At 39.5% G+C, this 25,405-nt stretch overlaps 2 protein-coding genes across 2 annotated transcripts in view; one reads left to right on the plus strand and one right to left on the minus strand.

Annotated features, from left to right (window-relative positions):
* LOC4817323 (probable G-protein coupled receptor CG31760) overlaps positions 1–25,405 on the minus strand; it is a 38,925-nt gene that overhangs the window by 9,660 nt on the left and 3,860 nt on the right. Inside the window, exons 2-4 of the mRNA XM_033379587.1 lie at positions 24,964–25,187; positions 6,654–7,243; positions 4,825–5,011 (exon numbers count right to left, since the gene is read on the minus strand). Coding sequence (XP_033235478.1) covers positions 4,825–5,011; positions 6,654–7,223 — 757 coding nt within the window. The 5' untranslated portion in view covers positions 7,224–7,243; positions 24,964–25,187. The remainder of the gene's footprint in view (positions 1–4,824; positions 5,012–6,653; positions 7,244–24,963; positions 25,188–25,405) is intronic.
* On the plus strand, positions 98–598 carry LOC6903006 (mitochondrial import inner membrane translocase subunit Tim8-like). Its single transcript, XM_002132692.3, has one exon. It carries the CDS (start codon positions 196–198, stop codon positions 448–450), a length of 255 nt encoding a protein of 84 aa, XP_002132728.1. The 5' UTR covers positions 98–195; the 3' UTR covers positions 451–598.

Below are 25,405 nucleotides of genomic sequence, written 5' to 3' on the forward strand. Positions count from 1 at the left end.
CCAGAGCCCTTCAGGTGGCAGTCACTGTGTGTCGTCGCATGGTATCAACATTTTTGACATTTTTGGAACCCTGGAGTGTTTTCCAACCCTGACTTTATCGTCTCACAACCTAATTCATACGTCTTACGGCTTGACGGAACAAAACTTCAACAAAAATTAAAGTTCTTTTGACGAAACTCAAAACTCGACCGAAAGATGGACGACCACGAGAACGTGTCCGGCAAGGATAAGGAAATGGAGGAGTTCATGCAGCTGGAGAGGCAAAAGGCCGAGGTGACTGCCCTTCTGCACGAGTTCAACGAGATCTGCTGGGAGAAGTGCATCGGGAAGCCCAGCAGCAAGCTGGACCAGGCCACACAGGTGTGCCTGAGCAACTGCGTGGACCGCTTCATCGACACATCGGTGCTGATCGCCAAGCGCTTCGTCGAGGTCATCAACGGGCGACAGTAAGAGGCGTTCCAGACGCCAGACTGGTCTGTGGAGAGGAGAGTCTATCGGCAGCAAAGATGTTCCTAGGACCACGCAAAAAGAAGGAAGGAAGAGCAGTACTGCAATTTTCGTTTTAAACTAAATCAAAATATACCCATCTAGAGAGTTATTTAGAGACTTTTTTGGAGGTGCTTTCTTAGGAGTTTTGTACTTTGATTTTTAAGGCATTCAAATCACAGTCTCATTGACTAACCAGTCGGCTTTCTACTATCATAGAATTTGTAGAAAATTTGTTTGCCATTTTCAAACAAGCCCCAAAAGATGTCCGACTACGACCACGAAATAGAGGCCATGGAGACCAAACGGAACGTCCAAGTGTGTGCCTCTATACACGAATTCCGAGAGATTTGCTGGAAGAAGTGCGACGAGCAGGGGACCGCCACAGAGAAGTGCCTCAGCGACTGCATGGATCGCTTCATGGAGACAATTACATTTGTCAGCGAACACATTGCCGATGCCTTGGACAAGCAGGGTGCCGCCGACTTGATGTGAGAAGCAATTCTTCAGTTTATTCGCCTACAAATTACAGTTCTTAAATACCAAACAAAACCTCGGGTGTTATTCATGGGGATTTGGTCGATGGCCACGCAGCTGTTGCAGCAACAAATCGCTTTTGGCAAACAACATTCCGCCCTGGCTGTCAACATTCGAGAAGGTAACACACACAATATCCTGATAGAACTCATGGAACGATGTGCTTATGTTTGTGTCACTCCCAGGACTCATCATTCATCATCTGCCCCGCCATTCGGATTCGTACTCACTTGTAGTCCATCATCAATCTTATTCTTTACTCTTTTTTTGTTGTTGGCTAGTTCTAGAATTTATTGCCGCTAGGTGGAATGTTTTTGTGTACAAGAATACACATTTTCAACTTTCGCAACAATTGTTGCCACTTTTCTGCCAAAAGTTCCTCCATGGCCATGGCTGGGGCCAAAAAATTGGCAATTATTCAAACTACAGTCGGAGCAGACATGTTTTTGCCCGTCTCTGTGTTTTGTTCCTGTGTCAGGTGTGGGCTTTTTCTTTTGGTTTTTCCCCTGCAGGAATAATTAAATTTCCCTCAGATTCGGTTGGGAGCCTGGGAGCCACACGGGGGGTCATCACTTTTGGGGGCGAATTAGGACTGAGCTGGGAATCGGGGAATCTGGGAATCTCTTTCAATTAAGTGCTGGATGTTGTGGCATTGAAATTGAAAATAATTCTGGGGAGGGGGCGGGGTGCTCAAGGAAATGGAGATGGAAAATCAGAGCAAGTCCTGTGACAGTTTCAAATTAAATTTTTCAGTTTTTTTTAATGGTTTTTCTTCCTTTTTTTGAAAGGAATTTTCAAAGAAAGATTATACAAAGTTTGGAGTGTGTTTCCAATTTGGTTTTAGATTTAACACTAGACAACAAAATTGATTTTAGGGAATTTTATGGAAAAATTTGGCATTTGGAGGTTTAAGCAAACTTTTTATTCATAGATTTCTACAAACGATACTTTAAACGATGCCTAATTAATGAACTTAAACAAGAAAACGTTGAAAGCAGAAGAATTAAATTGTTTTCGACTTTGCCAGAGTTTTCAAAGTCAACATTTTGGACAAATTATCGCAAAAAAATAATAAATTTGTTATTTAAAAGCTTAATATTTTCAAGGCAGTCAGCTTAAGCTGCAAAGTGTTTAGATCCGATTTATAGCTGCATTTCTTAGCTTTTCAGAACTATAAAGTTCAATACAATCAGATTTGAGATGCTTAAATTATGTGAAAAAAAGAAGCATAACCTCTGGAAAAAACCATGAAAAATACCAGTTTTTAGGAATAAACAAAATCTTGAAATTAAAAAAAAAATCTTTAATAATTTTTAAAGTTGTTAAATCTATAAAAAAGTCGCTTCGGAAGTGTATTATTGTTGCATAGTTTAACTTAGCGTTTATTGGAAATTTTCCTTCAAAAAGTACGGAACACCATTTGATTAACACCGAAAAACCCTTTAAAAACTATGATGTAGTTCCATTAAAGTCTTAAAATTCCCAACCCCTTTCAGGCTTCATTTAAGCCTAAAAGAAAATCTTTGGGCCTTTAAGCCACTCTCTGCATTTGTCAAGCCAAGGGGCAACCCAGACCCCTTTGAGAGTGACTGCTGCTGCTTCCGTTTGCTTTAGTTTGCTGCCACTTTTAAAATTGGCTTAAATTTATTCGATTTGTGAGGCACTTTATGGGAATAATTTATGCGTGGCATCAGAATTTCCACCTAAAAGGGAGAGACCAAAAGCTAGGCAGAGAGCGAGCGAGCGAGCGAGAGAGCGACAAGTGCCCGAAAATTGTATACCAACGGCTGCCTCCTGTTGCTGCCGAGCTCAACAGGATGATGGAACAATGAGAAAACAGCCAACAAAAGGCAGCAAATTTGCTTTCACTTTATGCGATTTTCCCGCTGACACGTCCCACCTTTCTGGGCACTGGAACACACAGAGATGGAGAGAGAGTGTTGTGCCTCGTGGGGCAAAGACAGAGGAGGATTTTTTGGTGGGATGAGGCCATGAAATCATGGCCATAATGGCAACTTGTGCGCTCCAGCACTCCCAGTCAGATGCTCCCCTGATTATCCCAGAAGCTCAAGAGTGAAACCAGCGATGGGTTCATTGTGCGTTTTGTCCTTGACTATGCAACGCCATCAGATGGTATTCTACACTACCAAAAAAACCCCACAATAGTTGAGAGCTCATAACTTTCCCAGGATTCTCCTTCATTTTCATCGTAACCAAATCCTCATTTAATTTGCATTAAATCTACAAAAATTGTTAGATATTTGTTTATATATTTGTGTTTTGTTTTTTTGCCAGTGTATCCCTTTGATGAGCATTGTCAAGGCTGTTGGGCATGGGAATGGAATGAAAGTCTTGTCCTGACAGCAGCAGCCGCGCGACACCATTGGGGTTGACAGCCAACGACGCACTTGTGGCGCATCAGACCCACACTTCCTACCAAATGTATACGTACGTACATATATTTATTTATTATATGTATATACGTGTGTATGGGGAATGTCCCTTTCGTCCTTTTGTCGTTGTTAGCCCCATGTTAATGCTGTTGCCGTTGCTGGAGATTTAATTTAAAGTTCGCATTGTGCCACATTGGGTCTGGTCTGTGTTCTGTGTTCTCCTTCACTGTGATTTACCCACAACGCAGCTCAGGGGACACCGAAGGGAGCAGATCCTTGGCAAGGACATGCATGACAGTAAGCACAAATATACACAACAAATTTACAAGGTTCAATTGAAAGAGAAATTCTGAAATGTGGCTATCAGATTTCCACTTAAGGGATAAGCAGAATCATCCTTTGGCCGGGGGCCACCGATTGCGTGTCTGAAACGTTGTAATTGTATCGAATAAAAGACAGTAAAAGAAAAGATATCATCTTACACACCCGCCGAGCCTTTATATGCATTGTCCATAGAGTATATTAATTGGTTTTTTTATTTATTTGTGGGTGGATAATTGGTGTAGCAGATCGATGGTGCTGTAGGAAATATTTATGTACTTTTTCTATGAGCATCAAATATTTAACTGGATTTTTAAGGTGTATTCTGAGCTTTAGAATATTTTAGGAGATAAAGAAAATATTTAGAAAATACACTCGAGCTTCCATAAAGCGAATCTCAAGGAGAAATTCGTAATATAGAATTAATTTTTGCTGGAAATAAATTCGTTGTCTAAAAAACTTCGTTGTATGGAAAATTCGTAACAGAGGAATATTAAATACAATATTTTTATATCGATTTAAATAGTTGAAAATAACTACTATTAATGTTGTATTAATTAATAGCATTTGGGTGAACAAATCCCAAGTTTTCCAAAGTTAAAAACCATTGCATATCTCAGATTTGATTTTTTGATTGAATTTACCAAAATTCGTTGCTAAAAATGAGAGAGAAATGCTTTCCAGTCACCGAAAACCTGCTTTATTTGCCATTTACATAAATTTCAAAAATTATGGAAATTTCAGAAAGAGAAAACAAGTCCATCCCCCTTTAAAAAACAGAAGCACTTCCAATTTTTATTGGGAAATTTCAGCACAAAAAACGCCCAAGAATTCACTTTAATTTCTGACCAGCCAGAAAAATGTGGGCTATAAAAATGGGATGGAATGGGGTTCCCTCTGCCTGATATTCAATAACTTTGGCCCCGCCATGTGAGACACGCATATTGACTTTGGCCGAGCAGGAAATGACACTCCCCCCCCCCCCCCCCCGCACACACACACAAAAAACAAGCTTCAAAATCAATAATCGATAGGGGGATAAAATATATATATATGTATATAAAAAACATCCTTGGGGAACACTCACCGCCGTGTCGAATGATGCCAACTTCCTGGAGTATCGAGGCGGCCAAATCGGCCTTTTGTCTGGAGCTCTCGTATCGCTCCGAATTGATGGGCACTTGTAGGGGTCGGTAGAGCGTCGAGATGCATAACGTGCCCAGATTTTCGGTGGCAATGTCGTGTATCGTCACCAGCGATTGTTCGATGGCCTCCTGTTAAATGGTATAGGAATCGCCTCATTATTATTAATATTATCTAGCAGTGGAGGCAGAGAGTGGGGGGTGTGGGGGGCTCTCTGTGTATTTAGCGGGCAACCCAAATCATTTTTTTTTTTTTTTGGTTTTTTTTTTGTGGTCTGCCGCTGACAAACGCATTAAAAATACATTTTAGGCTAAAACAAAAATTCATGGAGCCCGAGACCATTTTGGTTTTTAGACCCTTTTATCGTTTGAGTGGAAAATTACGTTATTGGCTTCTTTTTTTCCACCCCCCAAAAATTTGTTGAAGGAAAAGTTTTCATTGTTTTGACTTTAAATTGTTGAAGACAAAGGGGGGGAATTTCCGACTAGAATTGTGGCTTAGAATCCACTAAAGATATGGAAAATGAAGAGGGATATTCCTGCTGTGGCCATCGGTTTCCTTGGCGAACTTTCTTGTGTTTAGAGAGCATAAATATCTTGACTCTGCCATAACCATTTAGCCTAATTAGCTTGCCCCATAATGAGGCACACAAACCGCAGCGAAAATTCACTAAAATGCTTGCGAACTTCCAATTAGAGTACAGTGCGGCATGAAACTATATAGAAGAGTGTGTAAGAGGCACTTCGAAGGTGGGAAAACGGAAAAAGCTGATGGTCTGTGGAGGGTTTGGGGGGGATTTTTGGGTGGGCTTTTCTACCACTCAAACTTGCTTTATATGCCCGAAACGTACTGTATTTGACAGCACTTACTGCTCCGCCGCCCATTGAGCATTCATTAAGTGCAAACTAAATAGCCACTCAGGACATTTCGGTGTGGAATGGAGAATGTCTGCATTCTGAAGTGCAGTCGCGTCTGCGAATTGCAATTCAATTAAATTCGACTGAGAACCGGAACACTCACTCACTCACTCACTCACTCGTTCGTGGAGGGTGCCACCCGCCCACACCTCAAACGTGCGTGCCCCCTCTGCCGCTTGTGCCCCCTGCCCCACTTGTGCCGCACTTGTGCCCATTATTTCAATGGCACTTCAACGTAATGACGGCTTAAATAAGGCTTACACTGTGCATCGTAAATGCTGCATTCATAAATAGTGCCACAGTTTAATGGGTGTTTAAGGCTCTCAGCATTTTTGGCAGTCGCTTTTTGTGCCTTTGTTGTGGTAAAACCCGTGTATATCCCCACTCAAATGGAGTTTAAAACTAAGATCTAAAGTGTGTGGGAAGTTCCTTTGAACCTAAGCCAAACTTAATGAAGAATACAAAGTTTTTAGCCAAAAAAGTGGCCACCTAGTGTTTCGATTTTTCAATAAATTAAGTGGGGATCTAAGGGCCGTTTATGCCTAGTTGGCTGCGAATATTTAAGCCTTAATAAATTACTAATTTATGCTTGGAATATCCGTATTTATTCCCTACCCAAATCAAGCACATAAATCCAGTCGGGGCTTTTTTGGGAGCTAAATAAATTGCCTTTTTAATCTCAGATTTGATTGAAATTCATTGAATTAAAATCTAATAAAAACTTGTATTCAATTTAAATTTTTGCAAAATAAATCTGGGTTTTCTGCACTTTTCCAAATATTTTTAATTATATTTTTTGTACTATGCCCAGCTCTAGTTTCTGTTAATCTCAAACCCTAAACCTTGAAGGACCTACCCGAGTGACTGTGTTGCCATCGCCAATCCTGACAATGTCTTTGAATGGATCCTCATGGATGCCGGCTATTCCCCAGCTGGTTGTCGATTTGCCAACTGCGGATGATGCCGAGGCAGAGGCAGAGGCTGCTGTTCCTCCTGCTCCTCCTGTGCCGAAGGATGCTGCTGACGATGATGATGATGCTGTGGCTGTGGCTGTTGCTGTGGCTGTCGTCGTCGTCGTCGTGTTGCTGTTTAGTGTTGTTGCCGTGGCCTCGGGCCCGTTGGCTGTTGTTGGTGTGGCTGCCGCTGCCGCTGCCGCTGCCGCTGCCTCTCCGTGTTGTGCAGAGGCCGCAAGCAAAAGCCACAGCATCACCAGAGCCGGACCGGCTCTTGTTGTTGCCACCAAAGTGTCGCTGGCCACTTGTTGCTGTCTCTGACAGATTCCATCTAGCTCCTGTGCCACTCCTCGTCGTCCTCGTCGTCCTCGTCGTGCTCCTCCTCTTCGCCATCGACTGTCGGCACCATCCAGTGCCCCCTCTTGCTGCTGCTGCCTCTTCTTGCGCCTCCCTGCATTGAGCCAGCATTTCATTGTTGTTTTTGCATTTGCAACTGCAACAGAAAGAGAGAGAGAGAGAGAGATAAACGGGGCCACAGCCAGAGAGTGGGATTAGTAGTTGCAGACGACTTTGACGACTTTTAAAGTGTAATTTTAATCATCTTGCTTTTGCTTTTGCTTTACAAGATGTTTACGCGGCGGAGACTAATTGTTTTTCTGTTTTTCGCTCTGGAAACTATACGGATGAAGGATTAACGATGAATGGGAGATGAAAGATTAAATAAGGAACGAATAAGCAACTGTTTAAGGAGGGGAAATTAAGGATTAAAAGACTAGATTCAAATGATACTTATCAATAAATTTATATCTATAATTTGCGGTATTTATCACTCATGAATAGACCTCGGATTTTGCATATTTGCATATTTTTAAAGGATTAAGATAGAAAAATTCTGATGACTCGTAATCGCAGCTCCTCCGATCCTCCGATCCCCCAGCCAAGTGCTTTTCAAATATAGTCAAAGGAAATCAGTTGAACAAAAATTAATAATGAGCCCACGACTATGCTGATGAATCAAATATGCAAAATCCGAGGTCTACTCATGAATCATGTCATTTTTGTTTTAAAAAAAATTATTTGAATATTTTTTTTATACAATATAATATTTAATATTTTTTTTTAAATTTTTTTTCATATTAAAAATGATATCCTTACTTTTTGGCTATTTTAATGATATTTTGGGTATGTGCAGCTGTAACCGGGCAACAGCGCTGTTAGCAGCCCAGCTTAACAGCCTGTTAATCCGCGCTGTTAGCAGCCCAGGTTAACAGCCGTTATGCTAGCGGCTACCGCTTTCTGTTAACAGCCTGTTACTGCGCTCTCTGACAGCGCTCTGAGAGCGGGCTCGCAATGTTATCACGATCCACACGATCCACTCGGCTGTCGGCCGGCCTTACCTTGTAAGCGGGAGCTCACAGAACACCAGGAGTTACGTTCCCATCCCCGTTTCAGACCGTTAAAATCATTCCACAAAAGATCTGACCCCCGCAAAGATTCGGAACTTCGAAAACCCCAATCCCCATAACTAATTCCTGAAATGCGTCGAAAGTTTTATGAAATATGCATAACCCCAAAAGCCGCTAAGATACATACAGTGGCGCCGAAAAAAATAGCACCAGTAGGGACGACCGTCTTTATTCCTTCAAAACAAGACCACTGTCCAACATTTTCTGGACTTTACTGCAATATAATGTAGCTTTATATGTCTCCTCTCTGAGAGGATTGTTCTTACTCTCTCAATTCTAACGGTTCTTATAACATTAGGCAATTTTGCGAAAGGAGAGCGAAATAGAGCACCAACAAAAATAGCACCAGTAACTGTTTTAAGTAAAAGCTTCTACTTTTCGGAGCTTCTTAATATTTTAAGTTCTTGATTGAATTAAAAATCGGTGGCTTTAGGTGATTGTGACAAGAAAGTTACAAAATTTAAGTAGTTATGGGTCTTGGAAAGCACTAAAGTGAAGAAAAAAGCCAAAGGATCAAAACTTTCACTTCAGAAGGCAGGACCTATGCTAAGGTGGGGCAAATGGTCGATTGTTCAAAAGAAATGATTAGCAATGCTTTTAAATATATTTCCAACAAGAAACACGTGGAAGAAAGGCCGCGATATTCCCATTTCTGGTAAAACTACTGGTTCGTGAGAGCAAGGAGGACCCATTTAAGTCGGCCACAGAGCTAAAGCAAGGATCTTAAAAAATCGTCAAGTACCAGGAAAGTTAGATCTTGTTTACAAGAACGTAAAATGGGTACTCGTAGTACGAGGAAAATTTAACTTTTCACGGAAAGGCATAGGGCAAAAAAAGTTTGGTATGCAAAATAGCACTGAGGTTGGGCCAACGAAAATGGAGAAACATCCTGTGGTCCGACTAAAGCCAAAATTTATTTTTTGGTGTAAAAAGGTCTTGTTCTTGTGTGAAACGACTACCGAATGCAGAATACAACCCCCTGACTCACATGTAAATTCATTAGACATAGAAAAGCAAGAAAAATCGTATGGGCATGATTTTCGTACTAGGCAGGTGAACCAATACATGGCACAACCCCATTATGGATCAACATGTCTATGTCAATACCAAAGAAACAGTGATTCTGCTTTATGCAGAATACGAAATAGACTTGTTTTGTGTCTTCCAGCAGGAAAATGACCCAAAACGATCTAGAAAGAGAGCTCGAAAGTGGTTCGAGCACAATTCACTTAGTGCAATAGATTGGCCTGTTCAGTCTCCAGACTTGAACCCCATTGCTAATATTTTGGGTCAAGTTAAAAAATATGTTTCTAATGCGGAATCAAAGAACAATAAATATGTTTTGGGTATCCTGCATGGTTCGTGGAGCAATATCCCAAGGAAAAGATGCGAAAATGAGGTGAGCTTTAATGCCAATATGCTGAGCTGCTGTTGTTGCTGTCAAAGGTTTTACAACAAAACGCCAACCTTTAAATACATCTAAAGTAACATATTTTACAAAAAAATTTGGAAAGTTTCCTTGTATTTTATAGTTTTTCGATTTCCTTGTAAATTGGTGCTATTTTTGTTGGTGCCCAAATTTCTGATAAAATCCTTTTCTTTTCAAATATTTTCATTTGGAGTTTGCGAATTATGCCAGTGCTCTGGGATACGATAAATTATACCTTAAAGTTTATATATTAGTCTTAACAACGTTCATTAGAACCATTGCTTAAGCAAAATCCGTCAATATAGACACATTAGTCCACTGGTGCTATTTTTTTCGGCGCAGCTGTACATGGGGATCTATGCCATTGACAGAATGCTCAATTAACCTTCATCACGAAGTCCACTTTGGCTTTCAGCGCTTGCACAGGAAAATTATTAAGCCAACACATAAATAAGTTGTTGAAATATTTATGTGTGCTCAAGACAAATGCAAAAACAGAAAACTAAAAGGTAAAGGACTCTCGTGGAGAGGCGTTGCCCGAGACGGCAGACAGAGATAGAGAGAGAGGGAGGGGGCGAGGGCGAGAGAGAGAAAGCAATGGCAGGAAAGTGAAAGCAGCGACAGATCTGTATCTGTGCTTACACCTGGAGACGCCCACAACTGGTTCAACATAAAACCAACAGGCAACTCGTAAATAAATACAAAAGACATAAAAGCATAAAAATAAAGCAAAAAAAAGAAAGATAAAGAGCCGAAGAGCCCAAGAAAGTGTTTCCATGCCCCAACCCCCCCCTCCCACTTCCACTTCCACCTCCACTTTTCCCTGAAATGAAAGCAAACGAAATGTAAATATCAAATAAAAAGCGTAGAAAAAAAGGGGAAAAGTGGGAAATATGCGACACATATTTGGCCCTAGAAGGGGGGGGGGGGGGATTCAGGATTTAAGTTTCAGTCGAGGGTCCTGTGTTTGCTTTTGCCAGAAAGAGGTAACTCCTTGGGATTCTGCGTCTGCCGCTCCGTGACCGATTTTATTTGCAGTGCTTTCAATGCTTCACAGAAAAATGTCTGCCATTTGTAAGAAAGTATAATAATGGCAGGGCTAAAAAAAATATAAATGTATGGCCATAAAGTCGATATCGATTGGAAGCCACTCCACTCTATTTTTCTGCACTTTACCCAAAATGCTTTATGGCGGCTGCAAGAATGCGTGAAATATGTGGCAAGTTCTGCAGAAAATGTAGGGGAATGAAGGGAAAGGGGAGATAATTTAAAGAATATTTAGTGTAAAATAGTGACGAAAGGCTATAGAAAAGTCATGTAAAGTTATTGTTAAAATATCTATATTCTCCGTTTTTGTAGGGCCATTTTTCAAGACTGTTGCTTCTGCATCTTTTTGCAGCTAAGCGCCTGAGAGGATCTTCTTGAATGCAGCTTCAGATTGAACAAATATGAACACAAGATTGGAATGAATACTTGTTTAAATTGATACAAATTTACAAAAAACTGATACAAACTTATACAAAATTAAAAAAAAAAATATTTAAAAATATATAAAATATTATAAAAATATATAAAAAATTATAAAAATATATAAAAAATGATAAAAATATATAAAAAATTATACAAATTTTTAAAAATATATAAAAAATTATAAAAATATATAAAAAATTATAAAAATTTATAAAAATATATAAAAATATATAAAAATATATAAAATATTATAAAAATGTATATGAAGTGATATAAAAATATATAAAAACTTATGCAAAATTATAAAAATGTATAAGAAGCGATTTTAAGATCTGTTAAACAGTTCAGCATTCGTCAATAATTCGTCAAGTGTTGGCACAGCACAACTTTTCAGTTCACAGCTGTTTCAACAGCTTTTCTATTGCGATTTTCAGAAAGAAAATAATTTGTACCAATAATTTAATCATTGCTTGATTTTGTACATTTTTTTTTTCGATTTTTCTATCCAAAACTACAACTAAAAAAAAAAAGAAATATGAACAAATGGGAGAGACATTTAGTAGCATCTGGTATAGCCATTAAGAACAATTGTATCTCCTGAATAACCTCCTCAATAACTTGTTTGTCCATCCAACTCCCATATATGCGGACTCTCCATTATCCTTTGTACATTTCTCATATGGGCTATACGCCACGTATAAGCCACTTCTCGACGTATTAGCCATTTGTTGGTATATGGTAAATGTGTACAAAAAAAATTTGCCAGCCATTTGAACTTGACTGACGACGACAGCATGTGGATTATGACGATGACGATGATGATGATGAGGAGGAGGAGGATGATGCATCATTATGATTCCACCCACAGTGGCAGGGGCAGGGGCGGGGGCGGGGGTCGGTGGCTCCATGTGCGAGTATTTATTGTTTACAGTTGGAAAATTCTGCCTCCCTCCATAGACGAGGACGAGTGCGAGTACGAGTCGCCGTTTTTCGCGTATCATGAGCATGACTAAGCAGCGAACCATATGAAAATACCCCCCCCGACCCAGAGAGAGGCAGCGATGTTGAAGAAAAATGGACAATATGCAAAGGATTGAGTGGATGGATGGCTGGCTGGCTGGAGGGGTTGTGGCTGGAGGAGAGCTTCATAGAAGCTGTGAAAGGGTTCAGAGAGCAGCCGTGCGGGGCTCCCTCACAAATAAACCCCCACAGAAGTCAACTCAACCCAAAAACCAGAAAAAAAGAAGGAGGAAAAGAGACATGTAAGCGAAAATGCTGCTGCTGCTGAACAGGGCTGGCAGGGCAGTTGTTGTTGATCCTTTTTATTTGCAAGCAAAAATAAACACGAGCCGGAGAAGGAGCATCAGAGGGAGAAGGACAGGCACGGGCAGGAGCAGGAGCAGGAGCAAAAACGAAAGTCCCTCTAAATCTGTGTCGGACGTTGGTTATGAGAGGAGAACGTACCAGTAAGCAGGACCCGTACTCGTACTCGTACTCCTGCCAGTGCATGCACATCCAAAACATGCACACAACACACGACACTCACCAGCAAAAGTCTGTGCCGAGCCTTGCTGTGCTGTGCTTGAGCTTGATTGGAAAACGATTACTCGTTTCAGCCTTCTAAGCCTTCCTCTCTTGGTTTTGCGACTATAAAGCTCTTCTCACTTGATTGGGGGGTCTTTGATTTCGTGAATTATTAGTTTGGCACGAGAGAAAACCAGTCGAAACGTTGGGAATTAAGGTTCAAGTGCCTGTACATTCACTGCTAAGCTACTCTGTGTGAGAGGTAGGGGGAGAATTGAGGAGCGGAATTAGAGAATTGTAATTTGAAATTGTTTTCTTTATTCTGGTTACAATAATCAGATTTAACCAGAATTTTGTATTAATTATTATCAATATATTTTTTTTTAATGTTTTCTTCGTCATTTAAAGTTTTTAAATTATTTTGTTTTTTAAAATGTATATATGGTATTTTATCTCTTAGATCTATCTATCTATCTATTATATCTATTTTATTTATTTATGCTTATTTACTTTTTATTATTATTTTTTTTATCATTATTTTTTTTATTATTATTTTTTTTTATTATTATTTTTTTTATTATTATTTTTTTTTATAATTTTTTTTAGTATTATTTTATTTTTTTCTATTTTTTTTCTATTTTTTTTTTATTTTTAATTTATTTTTAATTTATATATTCTTTGAAGAAAACATTTTTAACCGAATATTTACAAAGTAAATCTACTGTTAATTAAAATCCTAATATCTCTCAAAATCCCTATCCCCTATCCTTCTAATCCCTTTGTCTAAAACATGAAAATATGAACGAATGAATTTTCCAAAAGCTTTAAAATTTTCCAAAAATGTTCTTTTATTTTCCTGGCAGCTTGTTTCGTGCTGACTAGTGTAATTATACATGTGCCCAGCAGAGAATATTTGCTTTGAACGTTTCATAAACTTTGGTTTTTCGTGTGTCGCATTTGTTGTATTTTCCATTTACATTTTTCGGCTTGGCCTGGCTTTGGACCCCCTTTTATTTTATGCATAAAGAATTTATGTTTTCCCAATTTGGGAAATGTCAAAAATGTAGGAACATAAATGTGGGCTGGTCAGGTGTTTGTTTAACGAAATACGAGATAGAAAAGGACTCGGACGAAGAGCTCTTCCTGGACTGGGACTGGGACTGGGAAAAGAACAATCGTTTAATAGCTGCCAACAAATTGGTTTATCTGGCCCGCCTCTTTCCTCGATTGGCAGACATCTGAAATGGAAATCCCGCTGCCACTTTGCATGTTGCATGGATAATCTACTGGCAAAATGCTGCCCTGTCCTGCTATCACTATCGAAAACTAAGCCGCCGGCTAAGGCTCCAGTTCTGCCAATCATTTCGGGGCCCGCCTATCAACCATTTCAAATCTTTGGGACAATTTTTCTTTCGCCGCTAAAGAGGCTTTTTCCACGAATTCTGGGTTGGGGGAGTGGGCCGTGAGGAGGGAAAATCTCCTGAGGCCTGCATTAATTTAATGAGTTTCCTTCTGCCTCTGATTTGCCTGCGGTTTTCGGTTTTCGTTTTTTTGGCCATTTCATTTTCGTTGAACGAAACGAGACGAGACGTTTCAACGCCTTTCACTCGGCTTTTCTTTTGGCTGAGTTTCTCCTTTTGAGTGGGACAAATCGGGGCTCTCTCAGCCCCCTCTCAGCCACTCAGCCTGCGGGTCAAAACGTCACAACTCGACTGGAATAAGTGAAGTTGTCAGTCGGTCGGTCGGTTGTTGGTTGTTCCTTAAGCTGTTTGCCGTTTGCCTGTCATGTGTTTTGCATAATGTTCTGGACTTGATTGAACATTGGATTCGACATGGATCAACTTTCCGCCCCCCGCCCCACCCACACCCACACACGCACACGCACACAAATTAGTTTGGTTTTTCGATTATCAGTATCAGTGTTTCGGGAAAAGGGAACAAGGAGTCGAGGATAACCTTACCCACGATGGCCTACGTTAACCAAGGTCTGTAGTTTCTTGTGTTCTCAGCCATGTGTTTGTATTTTAGTCAACTTTTCAGCACAAACATAAGCAGTGCTACCCCCCGTGTTCGTCTGAGCGGAAGGGGCTTCAAGGACTACAATAGTTTCTGCCTATATTCGGGCAAACTTAATGCGTAAATCGGGCATTATTTGATATCAGTTGCAGTAACTTTAAGCCTTTTAAGGCATAACTATTAATGCCATAGCATCTCCTTATTTGTCTACTAAACTCGTGTCCCAAAAGTGTATCTATATAAACTCTGGTTAGAGCTAAACGCAGTCTTTGCCTTTAATATAATAAAAGAAAATTGCAATATTTAAAATAACTGTTAATTATTATGGAAATATATTGTCTCTTGAGCTCTAATGAGCTTGAAGAAACACAGCCATATTTAGTTTAAATATGACATTAAATAAAATTCCCTTTGATTTAAAATGTTTTCAATGTCTTTTTAAAATGGGACACATTTAATTTAAATATTAAACACTTTTAAATAAATATGTATATATTATATTAAATTTGTGGGAAAGAAATTTAATTAAAATATAAATTAATGTAATTGAAGCTCAAGAAATATATTTATTTGATATACGAAACACATTAAGATCAGATATGTTTTTTTTTTTGTTTGGTTTCTCAGCTCGAAATTAGTCAACGAATTCCTTAAACAAGAGCCAGAGGTGCAGCGTAACGTAAATGAACGAATATTTTTCGCTATTTGCACTGCCCACAGTAGCAGATAATTACCGCATATGCTTTTGCGCCTCTCTATCCACCTTCTTCGTTCGTGCGCTTCTCTCGCGCTCTGTCCATCGTTCGTTCCCGGCTTATCTACAGCCGAACCTGCTTAAGCGCTCTGCCTCGGTCGTTCTTTTTCGTTCTCTCGCTGTCGTTAGCCCTTGCCTTGATGAATCTCGAGCTGATCTTCGCAGGCATCACAATCGGTTCTACACACACATACACACATATGTACATACTTTTGCTTGCCTTCTAGCAATGAATCGTAACAGATGTTCATACATACGCACGCATAACTTTTCAGTTTTTAGTGCTTTTTTCTCTGTGTTCAACGGAGTTCGGAGATGTAAATATGTTTACAGATTAGCAATTGTTACTCGATTGCCACCAGTTTACGCCCTGCCAGCCCCCGCATCGTCTCTCTACCCTCCTTGCTTTTTCTTCATTCTTTCTGAATGATTCCGTTTCTCAATAAACATTACCGCATCACGGAATTATGCATACATTCGCTATATTCGCTATATCTGCACGTACGCGTAATATCCACATTATAAAGTCATAAAAGAGAAAACAAACAATAAGAAATAAGGGAAGCCAGGGGCCAGACAGAGCTGTGGAGGGGGAGGGAGGGAGGGGAGACAAGCAGAAAATCATAAAAATCAAATCAGAGCACAGGGAATCTACTCATCAAACGGGAATGTGCGGGATAAATGCATTGCCAATGGATTGCCTGGGAAACCTTCTGGCGATGGTGGGGGCGAGGGCGGGGGCGGGTTTTCGGCGTCTGCTTTCCACCACATAAAGCACATGAAATTATTATGATCGAAAATCAATGACAAAGAAAACTCACAAAATCAGCAAAATGTTGCTCAAATTCTCAATTGTTGAGCTGATAGGAAGGGAAGGGGATTTGGAGGGGATGAGGGGTGTTATAAAGGGAGCTTTTAATGGCAGCAACCGCCCCCCCCCAAAAAGCAGCTTAAAGGACGCTTGACCCTCCTTTGAGTCGGTTGCCCCATTTCGAGAGAGGGAGGAAGGGAGGGAGAGGGGGGAGACGCACAAATGTGTAAAGCAGATAAAAACGTGTTTATGAAAAGGTCCCAAAAGGCATAGAGATAGTTTATGCGATGAAAGGCGTATGCGAAGGATCTAAAAATAAAGCCACTGACCAGGAGGGGGGACGGTGGGTGGACAGGGGGGGGGGGGGTTGCGTCAGCCGGGAAAGCTCAAATATTGTTTGCGCTTCTGCCACAAACGAGGAAGTAATTTAGCCTATATCCATAGAAAAAGTTTACTCTTTCGTATCATGCCGCATGCCACATGCCGCAGCCGGTTGAAACTTTAGACAGGTGCAAGTGTTTTTTCACTGGCTTTTTAATAAGTTAAGCCGCCTCGTAGAAGAGACAGGCGTGTGTGCTACATGCTACAGAAGGGGCAGAAACAGCTGCAAAAGTGTTGCAGCGATTATATGTGACGGCAGGAAAACAGAAAACAGGGAAGCGTCCTGCAACCGTATGGGAAAAGTGTCAAAGTTTGATTGAAAAACTCTTGTTTAGACTCTTAGCAGACCCAAGGGGCAGGCGACCTTTCGACCTTTCCAATATCTTTAATATATTTATTTGTATTTAATTTAATTTGATTTAATTTAATTTAATTTAATTTAATTGTATTTTTTTAAAGTGTATTTTTATTTGATTTTATCTTTATTTAATTGTATTTTTATTAATTTGTATTTTTATTTAATTGTATTTTTATTTAATTGTATTTTTATTTAATTGTATTTTTATTTAATTGTATTTTCTTTAATTGTATTTTTATTTAATTGTATTTTTATTTATTTTTAGTTATTTTAATTTGTATTTATATTTATTTGTATTTATATTTATTTGTATTTATATTTATTTGTATTTATATTTATTTGTATTTATATTTATTTGTATTTATATTTATTTGTATTTATATTTATTTGTATTTATATTTATTTGTATTTATATTTATTTGTATTTATATTTATTTGTATTTATATTTATTTGTATTTATATTTATTTGTATTTATATTTATTTGTATTTATATTTATTTGTATTTTTATTTATTTGTATTTTTATTTATTTATATATTTTTTTATTTATTTATATAATTTTTTTGTTTATATTTATTTATTATTTTTTTTATCACAAATCCCTGTTCGAAATAAATAAAGACAGGGTCATAAGAGCAGCAAAAAAGAGCAGTAAAAAGCTACAGAAAACAGTAGAAACATTAAAGAAAAGGTATTTAAATCCCCCAGAAATAAAAGCAATATATTTCCAGCGGCAAAAAAGAGAAGGCAGGGTAGTAGAAACGAGAAACAATAGGAACAATAAATTGTAGCTGTACTTATAAACTGTTGACAAATGTTGTCCAATATTGCCTTTGCTTTGTAGGTTTTTACCCGCCATTTTGTTGGTCTTTTTTCTCGAGCACTTCATGCGGAAAAATGCACTAGAAAACACAATTTGAAGATGGCGGAAGGAATGCTCCATCCAAAAAATGAAACTAAGGACACGAACAGCTCGAGGAGGAATCAAGAGCAGCGCAGAGCAGCAGCCAGCTCGAGGGGGAGGCGGAGGAGGAGGAGGCGGAGGAGCAGCTGCGTTTGATGTCTTTAGCCCGAAGGCAGTGCAAGGTGGTGTCTGGCGGAGTGGCTGGGTATGGCATGTCCTGACATTGCATTCTGCTCTGCCCCTTATGCCATAAAGATTACATTTTTTTGGGCAGAGATGGCAAGTGAAAGGGAAGCCGGAGATACCGAGCGATAAGGTGGCTTCGTGGCAAGCAAGGCGGAAAGTTGGATATTTATTTTCATTTGTAATCCTAAAAAATTCCTGCAAGGTTGAGTTATGCGAGAAACCATTGTCAAAGGATATTGGGTATTACCGAGAGGGTTCTGGATATTCGGAAGGCATTTTAGAGATAGAATTTCCCTGGCATTCCATCGGATATTAGACTACAATTAATTTGTGTTTAATTTATATAAACTCCCACCAAAACCGAGATTTACTCTCTGACGGGTTCTGCCCCTCTTCTAACCCCTCTTCTGCCCCTCTTCTACCCCTCTTTTGCCCCTCTTCTGTCCCTCTTCTGTCCCTCTTCTGCCCCTCTTCTGGCTCCTCTTCTAACCCCTCTTCTAACCCCTCTTCTGGCCCCTCTTCTGGCCCCTCTTCTGCCCCATCTTCTGCCCCTCTTCTGGCCCCTCTTCTGCCCCTCTTCTAACCAATCCTGCCATATGCCACACACAATATGCACTCACCAGAGGAAAATTCAATGGGAGGGGAGAAGGCGGGGCGCCGCGACGTGTCGATTGCAGATACAGATACAAATACAAATTAGTGTAATTAAATGTCAAACAAGTGCTTGGAAATGACAGGCAACTGTGGTTAAGGGTGCTTTTGGATGCTTTAGCAATAATTATAGTACTCCCGGAGTTGCAAGGTTGCAAGGTTGCTGGTGCCCTGCCACCCGGCCACCCTGCCACCGTTTGCGGTTGTAAAACTTTATGCCTGAACTTGATGACACTTTGCTGCAGCTGCAACTCAATTGCAGCCCTCGCTGTCGCTCGTGATACGCTCTTCAAGTGGATTTTGTGGTTGTTTGCCAAAATTTTGTGCGGCTTCAAAAGTTGGGGACGTACTCGTGGTTTAGTGGATACTTGATTTTCTGTGGCATCTGCAAATCTGTAAATTGATACAACTCGTTTTTCGTCATTCAATCAATGCGGAATATTCGTAATTGTAGCTCTATATTGGGGCTTAATTTATTCCCATTTATAGAGGGACATCTGGTGGATACTTAGTCTCCCATTTGAACCTCTATTCTGTTGCTTTTTTACCTCGAAATTTTATAGTTCTTTTCTCTGATGGCGCTTAAGCATTTTGTTCGATGAAGTGGCGGTAATTGTGTCGTAAAATGGGAGCTAAAGTGGGAGCTTAATGTCCTTGCTAAGGGACACATTGTCACTGTGTGCCTGGCTAAGAATAATGCTGTTATACAAGGATAAACGGGTTGTGGGTATTCGTTATAAGATTTCAAATAAAAACAATCCGTTTTGGAGCTCGTTATTTCGGTACCACCCATGAAAAGAGGACGAGCTGCAGTACTTCCTGCGTCCAGTAGATCACAGATCCAACGTACCCCCTGGATGTTGTCTTTCAACGTTCTACTTAAGGTCAATTCCAAGCTGAACGGCATCAATCACAAGCTAAAGGATGACCCTACCACGCCAGACTCTACTCTGTCAAAGAATGCCAGGGTTTTGGGTGCCGATCAGCGTGAATTTGGATAATACATAGGAAGGAACTGCCTAGATAGAAGCAGGTTCTGGCTGATACCAAGAACAAGGACAGGGGATCCATCGAGAAGGAAGGAGCAGCTGCGAAGACACAGGACCGAGGATATTGCAAGCTAATTTTGATCAAAACTCTAGCGAATTTTGCTTTCACTTCCTTCTTTCAAATACAAAGCAAAACCCCCCCAAAAAACGAGGTCTTCAAAAACTATTTCATGTATTCCCCTTTCGACCCCCTGCACGTTCCTTGCCTTAGTTTTTGCCCCTAGTTTTCACACACTTTTCCGACCATTAAGTGCAGCCACAGCAGCTTTTTTCTGGGAACTTTTTAAAGCAAAAAAATACAAGCTAAATTAAAATGAGAGCACAAATTTGTTGCAGCTCTTTGGCGTTTGACTTTCGCACAAAGGGAGCCACTGAGCCACGCCCATGGGAGCGGGGAGCCCGTGGGAGAGATGCAAATGAATCTGCCCGAGCGGTTTACAAAAAATGCACGCCCCCAGCCGATTTTCGGGGCAAGGCAGACCATTTGTCGGTTATTTGGGGTTCTCTTCGTTCTCTAGGTTCCCCACGACGAGTATATATAAGGGATACAGAGGCACAGATACAGATACAGATACATTACGTATAGATTTGAGTAATGAGAAAAGTTGAAATGCAGGGCAACGCGGATTATTCATTAGCCTGCGGCTTAGGTGTTGAATTTTTTGAGTGTGTTTTCCAGGGGGAACACCCTTCCCCCCGCCCCCCTCTTGCATCTCTAATTGCCGAATTTAGTTGGAGACCAAACTCCAAACTTCGTCTGGTTTTTGGAAACTTTTCGACCAAAGCGTGAATGAAATTTAAAAAACTATTTTTTACCCTTAAAAAAAAAAAGGATGAGCAAACAGAGAAAAAGTTTTAATTGCTCTAATAGAGGATTTTAATAAATGTTAAAATGTTCAAAGGCTGCTAAAAATACCATATATGTATGTAGATAGCCCTCGGCGGTTTCGCCTGGTGGTATTTATAGAGGGAGATGTGTCAAGGGATATTGTATCTGTGCATCTGCCATGGAGGTTAAGGCTCGGTTTTTTGCACGTGGTGTGCCCTAGAGCCTCTAGAGGGAAGTCCTTGGATGTCCTTTGAGGGTAGGGTTGGGTAGGGTATCACATCAGTTATCACTATCATCACTATCCTATTTCTATCCCTATCTTTTTTCAATCACCCACGTTTCTACCAGGTCTTAAAATGCAAGATTTACGGGCTTCTGATGGCAAAGCAAAGTGTTGGCGTAAAAAATGATTTACTTGGAACAAAAAATATAAGAATATTCAGGGCTTGAGCAGGGGAGCCCCTAGTTTGAAATTCAGTACTTATCCCACCAGATCACCATTTGGTTTGATTTTGAGCTGGTAAAATCGTAAAAATGCTCATTTTCCCTATATTCTGGTGGGAGGATCGTTTGTTGGGATCCTTGGCCCAACAAACACAATTTAAGACAAATAATCAAATTATTGGAGTCAAGGGTATAATCTGTGGAATGTTTATTCTAAATTTGATGTAAAACATGCACGGATCTGGAAATAAATTAAGTAAAATTTCATATTGGAATAAACCAAGCTGTGAATATTTTTCTCAGAACTTGGGAATTTATAGGATATTTATCGACCTTATTTAAAGGTAAAAAAATTATGAAATAATTAAAAAAAAATTTACCAAGTGAATTAAGGGCTGAGGTCAGGACTGAGGTCATTTTTCGTTGAATTTCAGTAATAATTATGTCTGAAAAAAAAGATTCCATCTTTTTGTGACTTTTTGTTTGTTTCCAACAAAAGTTGCCTTTCTCAAACGAACACTTTTGTGGCAGGTCACGTTGACTTTCTCCAACAACTGCCTGGGGCACTCCGCTGTGTGGAGACGAAAGAGAAAGTACAGTGAATACATTTGTGACCAATGGAAGATTCACTGGAAATATATGCTCTTATATGGTCTCCCTCCGCCGTTCCTCAATTCCTCATTTTAATATCCCTTTCTGAATAAATTTCATTACAATTTCGAGCAAATTGTACTCCAAAACATATTTCCTTTAATTACCAAAACATAAAAGCCAATCAATCCATGGAGTACTGTGTTTTTTTTTACTGTCTGGATTTTTATTGGGCAATCGGAAGGCAATTATATAAAGCCGCCTACAAATGGGTCATTAGGGCAGAACAATCGGCACATAATAAAGAGAGAACCAACAAGGGAAGAGGGGATGTAGTTGTGCGAGGTGCGAGGGGGGGGGGCGAGGGGAGTGGTTCTGGTCATCGACAATTCAATGCCGATTTAATGACACCATCCATGGTGTTACATTTATTTAAATATCTATTAGTTCCGACGGTCATTAATATTTATTGTCATTGACATTGTCTGGCTGTCACTGTCGCTGCTCATTTGTCTCTTGCCTGAAAGTGCCACAGTGCTGCAAGGGGGGGGGGGGGGCTACCCCAAAGGAAAACACACACTCGAGGACTCTGGAAATGAATAAGCAGCTAATAAGGCCTAAGCACATAAGCAGACTAGAAGCACAAACACTGTCTCACATAAGTATATGCACACACACACACACACCCATAACGATCCAAAGTAGGCTTATGTAATGCCTCTCCGTCCCTTCTGCCGGCTACCACGCAGTAAACCCCCCTTTTGTCCGCCATCGAGGGCCCTGATTGATGTGGGAAAAGCGCATTGAGCGAGCAACATTGTTAATCCCCACAGACAGCGACTTTGTTTAATTATAGCAAATGAAAAGGTTTTGCTTTGCTTCAATATCAGAGAAAGACCTGCAAATGCCAGGGAAATGCTTCAATTTAATAGATTTGTTGGAGCCACACTAGAATTTCGATTATTGTTCCACCTCCTCCACATATCCGGGGGGAGGAGGTCGTTCCACCTAAGGAAAAGCCAGACAAGGCGCAGGTAAAGGCTAGGAAGGAGGCCATTGGGAGGAAATCATCAAAGATCCCAGCCGCAAAATAGTTCAAGGTGTGGCACATCCTAAGTAAGGGATCCCGAGGAATATCCACGAGCTTTCAAAGAGGACTTGGACAATAGATCTTGGGACACCATGAATTTAGAGGCCAAGGGATGGAGATATGCACGATATTGTCTCCGTGCCTGCCTGGGATCCGCGCGTGACAGCCTTCTGCTGGTGGATGACCACTGGATGGTCATCAACGTCCAAATATGTACAAGTCGACATTGATGATCACCTAACGAGGTTCTTCCTAGGCGCCAGGCCAAAAAGAATGCTCATCGGAGGTCCACCCCATGGACGATGCTCTGAGCTACACCCGTAAGGACACACCAGCGACTTTTTCGAATAGTTTTTTAGATGAAATAATATACAGAAATACCCTTGAACAACCATAAGTCGAACCACTATTATCCAAAGAAAAATGTTGGACCTAAGGAGACCTCCACTCCTCTGTAAGCCCCCTAAAGGCGGCTGCCCCTCGTTTTAGTTAGAATTAAGGAAAATTTAACTTACAGACCTTCGAGTTATGGCACTTCAACTATCTACTACTGTTGTTGTTACTTTGTTTTTGTCTCGAAATCCCCAACAAGTCTCCAAATCGAATTTCATGCTTGTTTCACACTCTATAATTTCTGCTGCACCGCAGATGGATTCATTCCTGAATTACCAGTTGTTTGGGCGGATCATCTCTCAGCTGCTGACAGGCATAATTAATGAATTTCATTTAATTGAAATGAAAATGAAAATTGCGTTATGCTAATTTTTTTTTTTTCTGGCAAATATTCGTAATTATTATGTGGCCAAAAGCCGTGTCCGTGTGTGGCAGACACAAATTGGATTTGGCAAATAGAAGCGAATAAATTGGGTGAAATGAAATCAACAATTGTTCACCGAAAATTGCAAAACTGCAGCAGCCTTTGTATGTTTATTAATATTTCTGATATTTCATTGTTGCCATGGCGATTGTTGCATACCACCAATATGCAGAGAGGCTGGTTCAATGCCTCTTCCAGGGACAGACAGGGGGGGGAGGGGCCCCTGTTTAGTCTCAAGTGTGCAGAGAAGGTGAACGAACAGCCCACACAGATACTCGTGTAAGGACATAAATATTTATGGCCAGGATTTGCAGCACACTTTACGGGGGCTGGGCCGAGTCCCCTGGCAGGACTCGGCAGCCCTTCGGCCTTAAAGCCGCCGTTTAATTTGATTAAATGCTTCGACCTTTAAAGGCCAAGCAAGCGGTTAAAAGGCCCTGCTACTCCCCCCGGTAGAAGGCGAGGCCCCTGAAAATTCATCGAGTAAATAATTTAACCACATTCAATTATGTATCCCCGCATCCTATATACAGCTGTACATAGGAGTATATATACTTTTATGCAGAAACCTAAATATAAATCTCTGGAGGGACTGGGCCTGGGCATCATTTTGTTAATACGTCTGATGAAATGGAATATCTATTCTGTACTTTGGGGACCTTTGGGGGAGCCGCTGAATGAATTATGAAAATTGGGTTTCACGTGTTTTTTTCTTCTTCTTCTTCTGCTGGCGAATATGCCACGAATTTGTGGATGCTTTAAGAAATTTAAGGAGAATTTTTGAGGCAGTAATTGGATATTTGTTAGCTCATTAATTAAGATACTCATCGCTCAATATTCGCTTAAATATAATTAAAATATCAGTTTCTTGATTCATTTGATAACGAATAAACCAAAGAATAATTTAAACCTATAGCTGAAATATATTTTTTAATTATAATAAATAACAATCATTTTGAATTAATAATAATAATTTATGATCAATAATAATAATTAAAAATAATAATTTTGAATTAATAATAATAATATGTAATCAATAATAATAATTTTGAATTATGAATAATTTTGAATTATGAATAATTTTGAATTATGAATAATTTTGAATTATGAATAATTTTGAATTATGAATAATTTTGAATTATGAATAATTTTGAATTTATAATAATTTTGAATTAATAATAATTTTTAGTTAATAATAATTTTGAATTAATAATAATTTTGAATTAATAATAATAATTTTGATTTAATAATATTAATTATGAATTTATAAATAATAATACTAATTTTCATTTTATAATTAATTATTTTACTTAATTAATTTTAACCTTTCATAATTTGTACATATTTTTCTCATTAATGTTTTTTTTTAATGATTTATAAAATTTTTAGGACTAAAAGAAAAAAACGCACAAGAAAATGTTTACCCATTTCCAAGGACTTACCTCCTTTAACCGAAACTCAAATCATGACTCGGAATTTTCTTAGTGTTTTCCTCAAAGTGTGGCCTTTTCCCACAGCTTCTTTTTCCTTTTTCCTTTTTTTTTTGTCTGTTTCAGTTATCAGCGATTTCCTTCTTTTCACTTCATCATCTCCTGCCGCACTCACTTTTTATTGAACTTTTCTTTTTATTGTCTCTCGTTATTTCATTTACTTAGGATCCATCCGCCTGCTCCCATTTTAGGTTCAATTTGTATACAAATATTTAAATTAAATTTCATATATTTCCGCTGTTCGTCTGTGTCTCTGTGTGTGTTCTTTCGTATCTGTGTGTCCGTCTGTGGGTGGGCATGGGTTTTTCCCATTTGGTCTTTAGCTCGGAAATTGGCTTTATTTCTAGCCAACTTTATCTTTCTGTGTTTATTCGGTTTACCATTTACTAAATAT

The sequence above is a fragment of the Drosophila pseudoobscura genome, chromosome 4 (assembly GCF_009870125.1).
Source record: "Drosophila pseudoobscura strain MV-25-SWS-2005 chromosome 4, UCI_Dpse_MV25, whole genome shotgun sequence".
NCBI lineage: Eukaryota > Metazoa > Arthropoda > Insecta > Diptera > Drosophilidae > Drosophila > Drosophila pseudoobscura.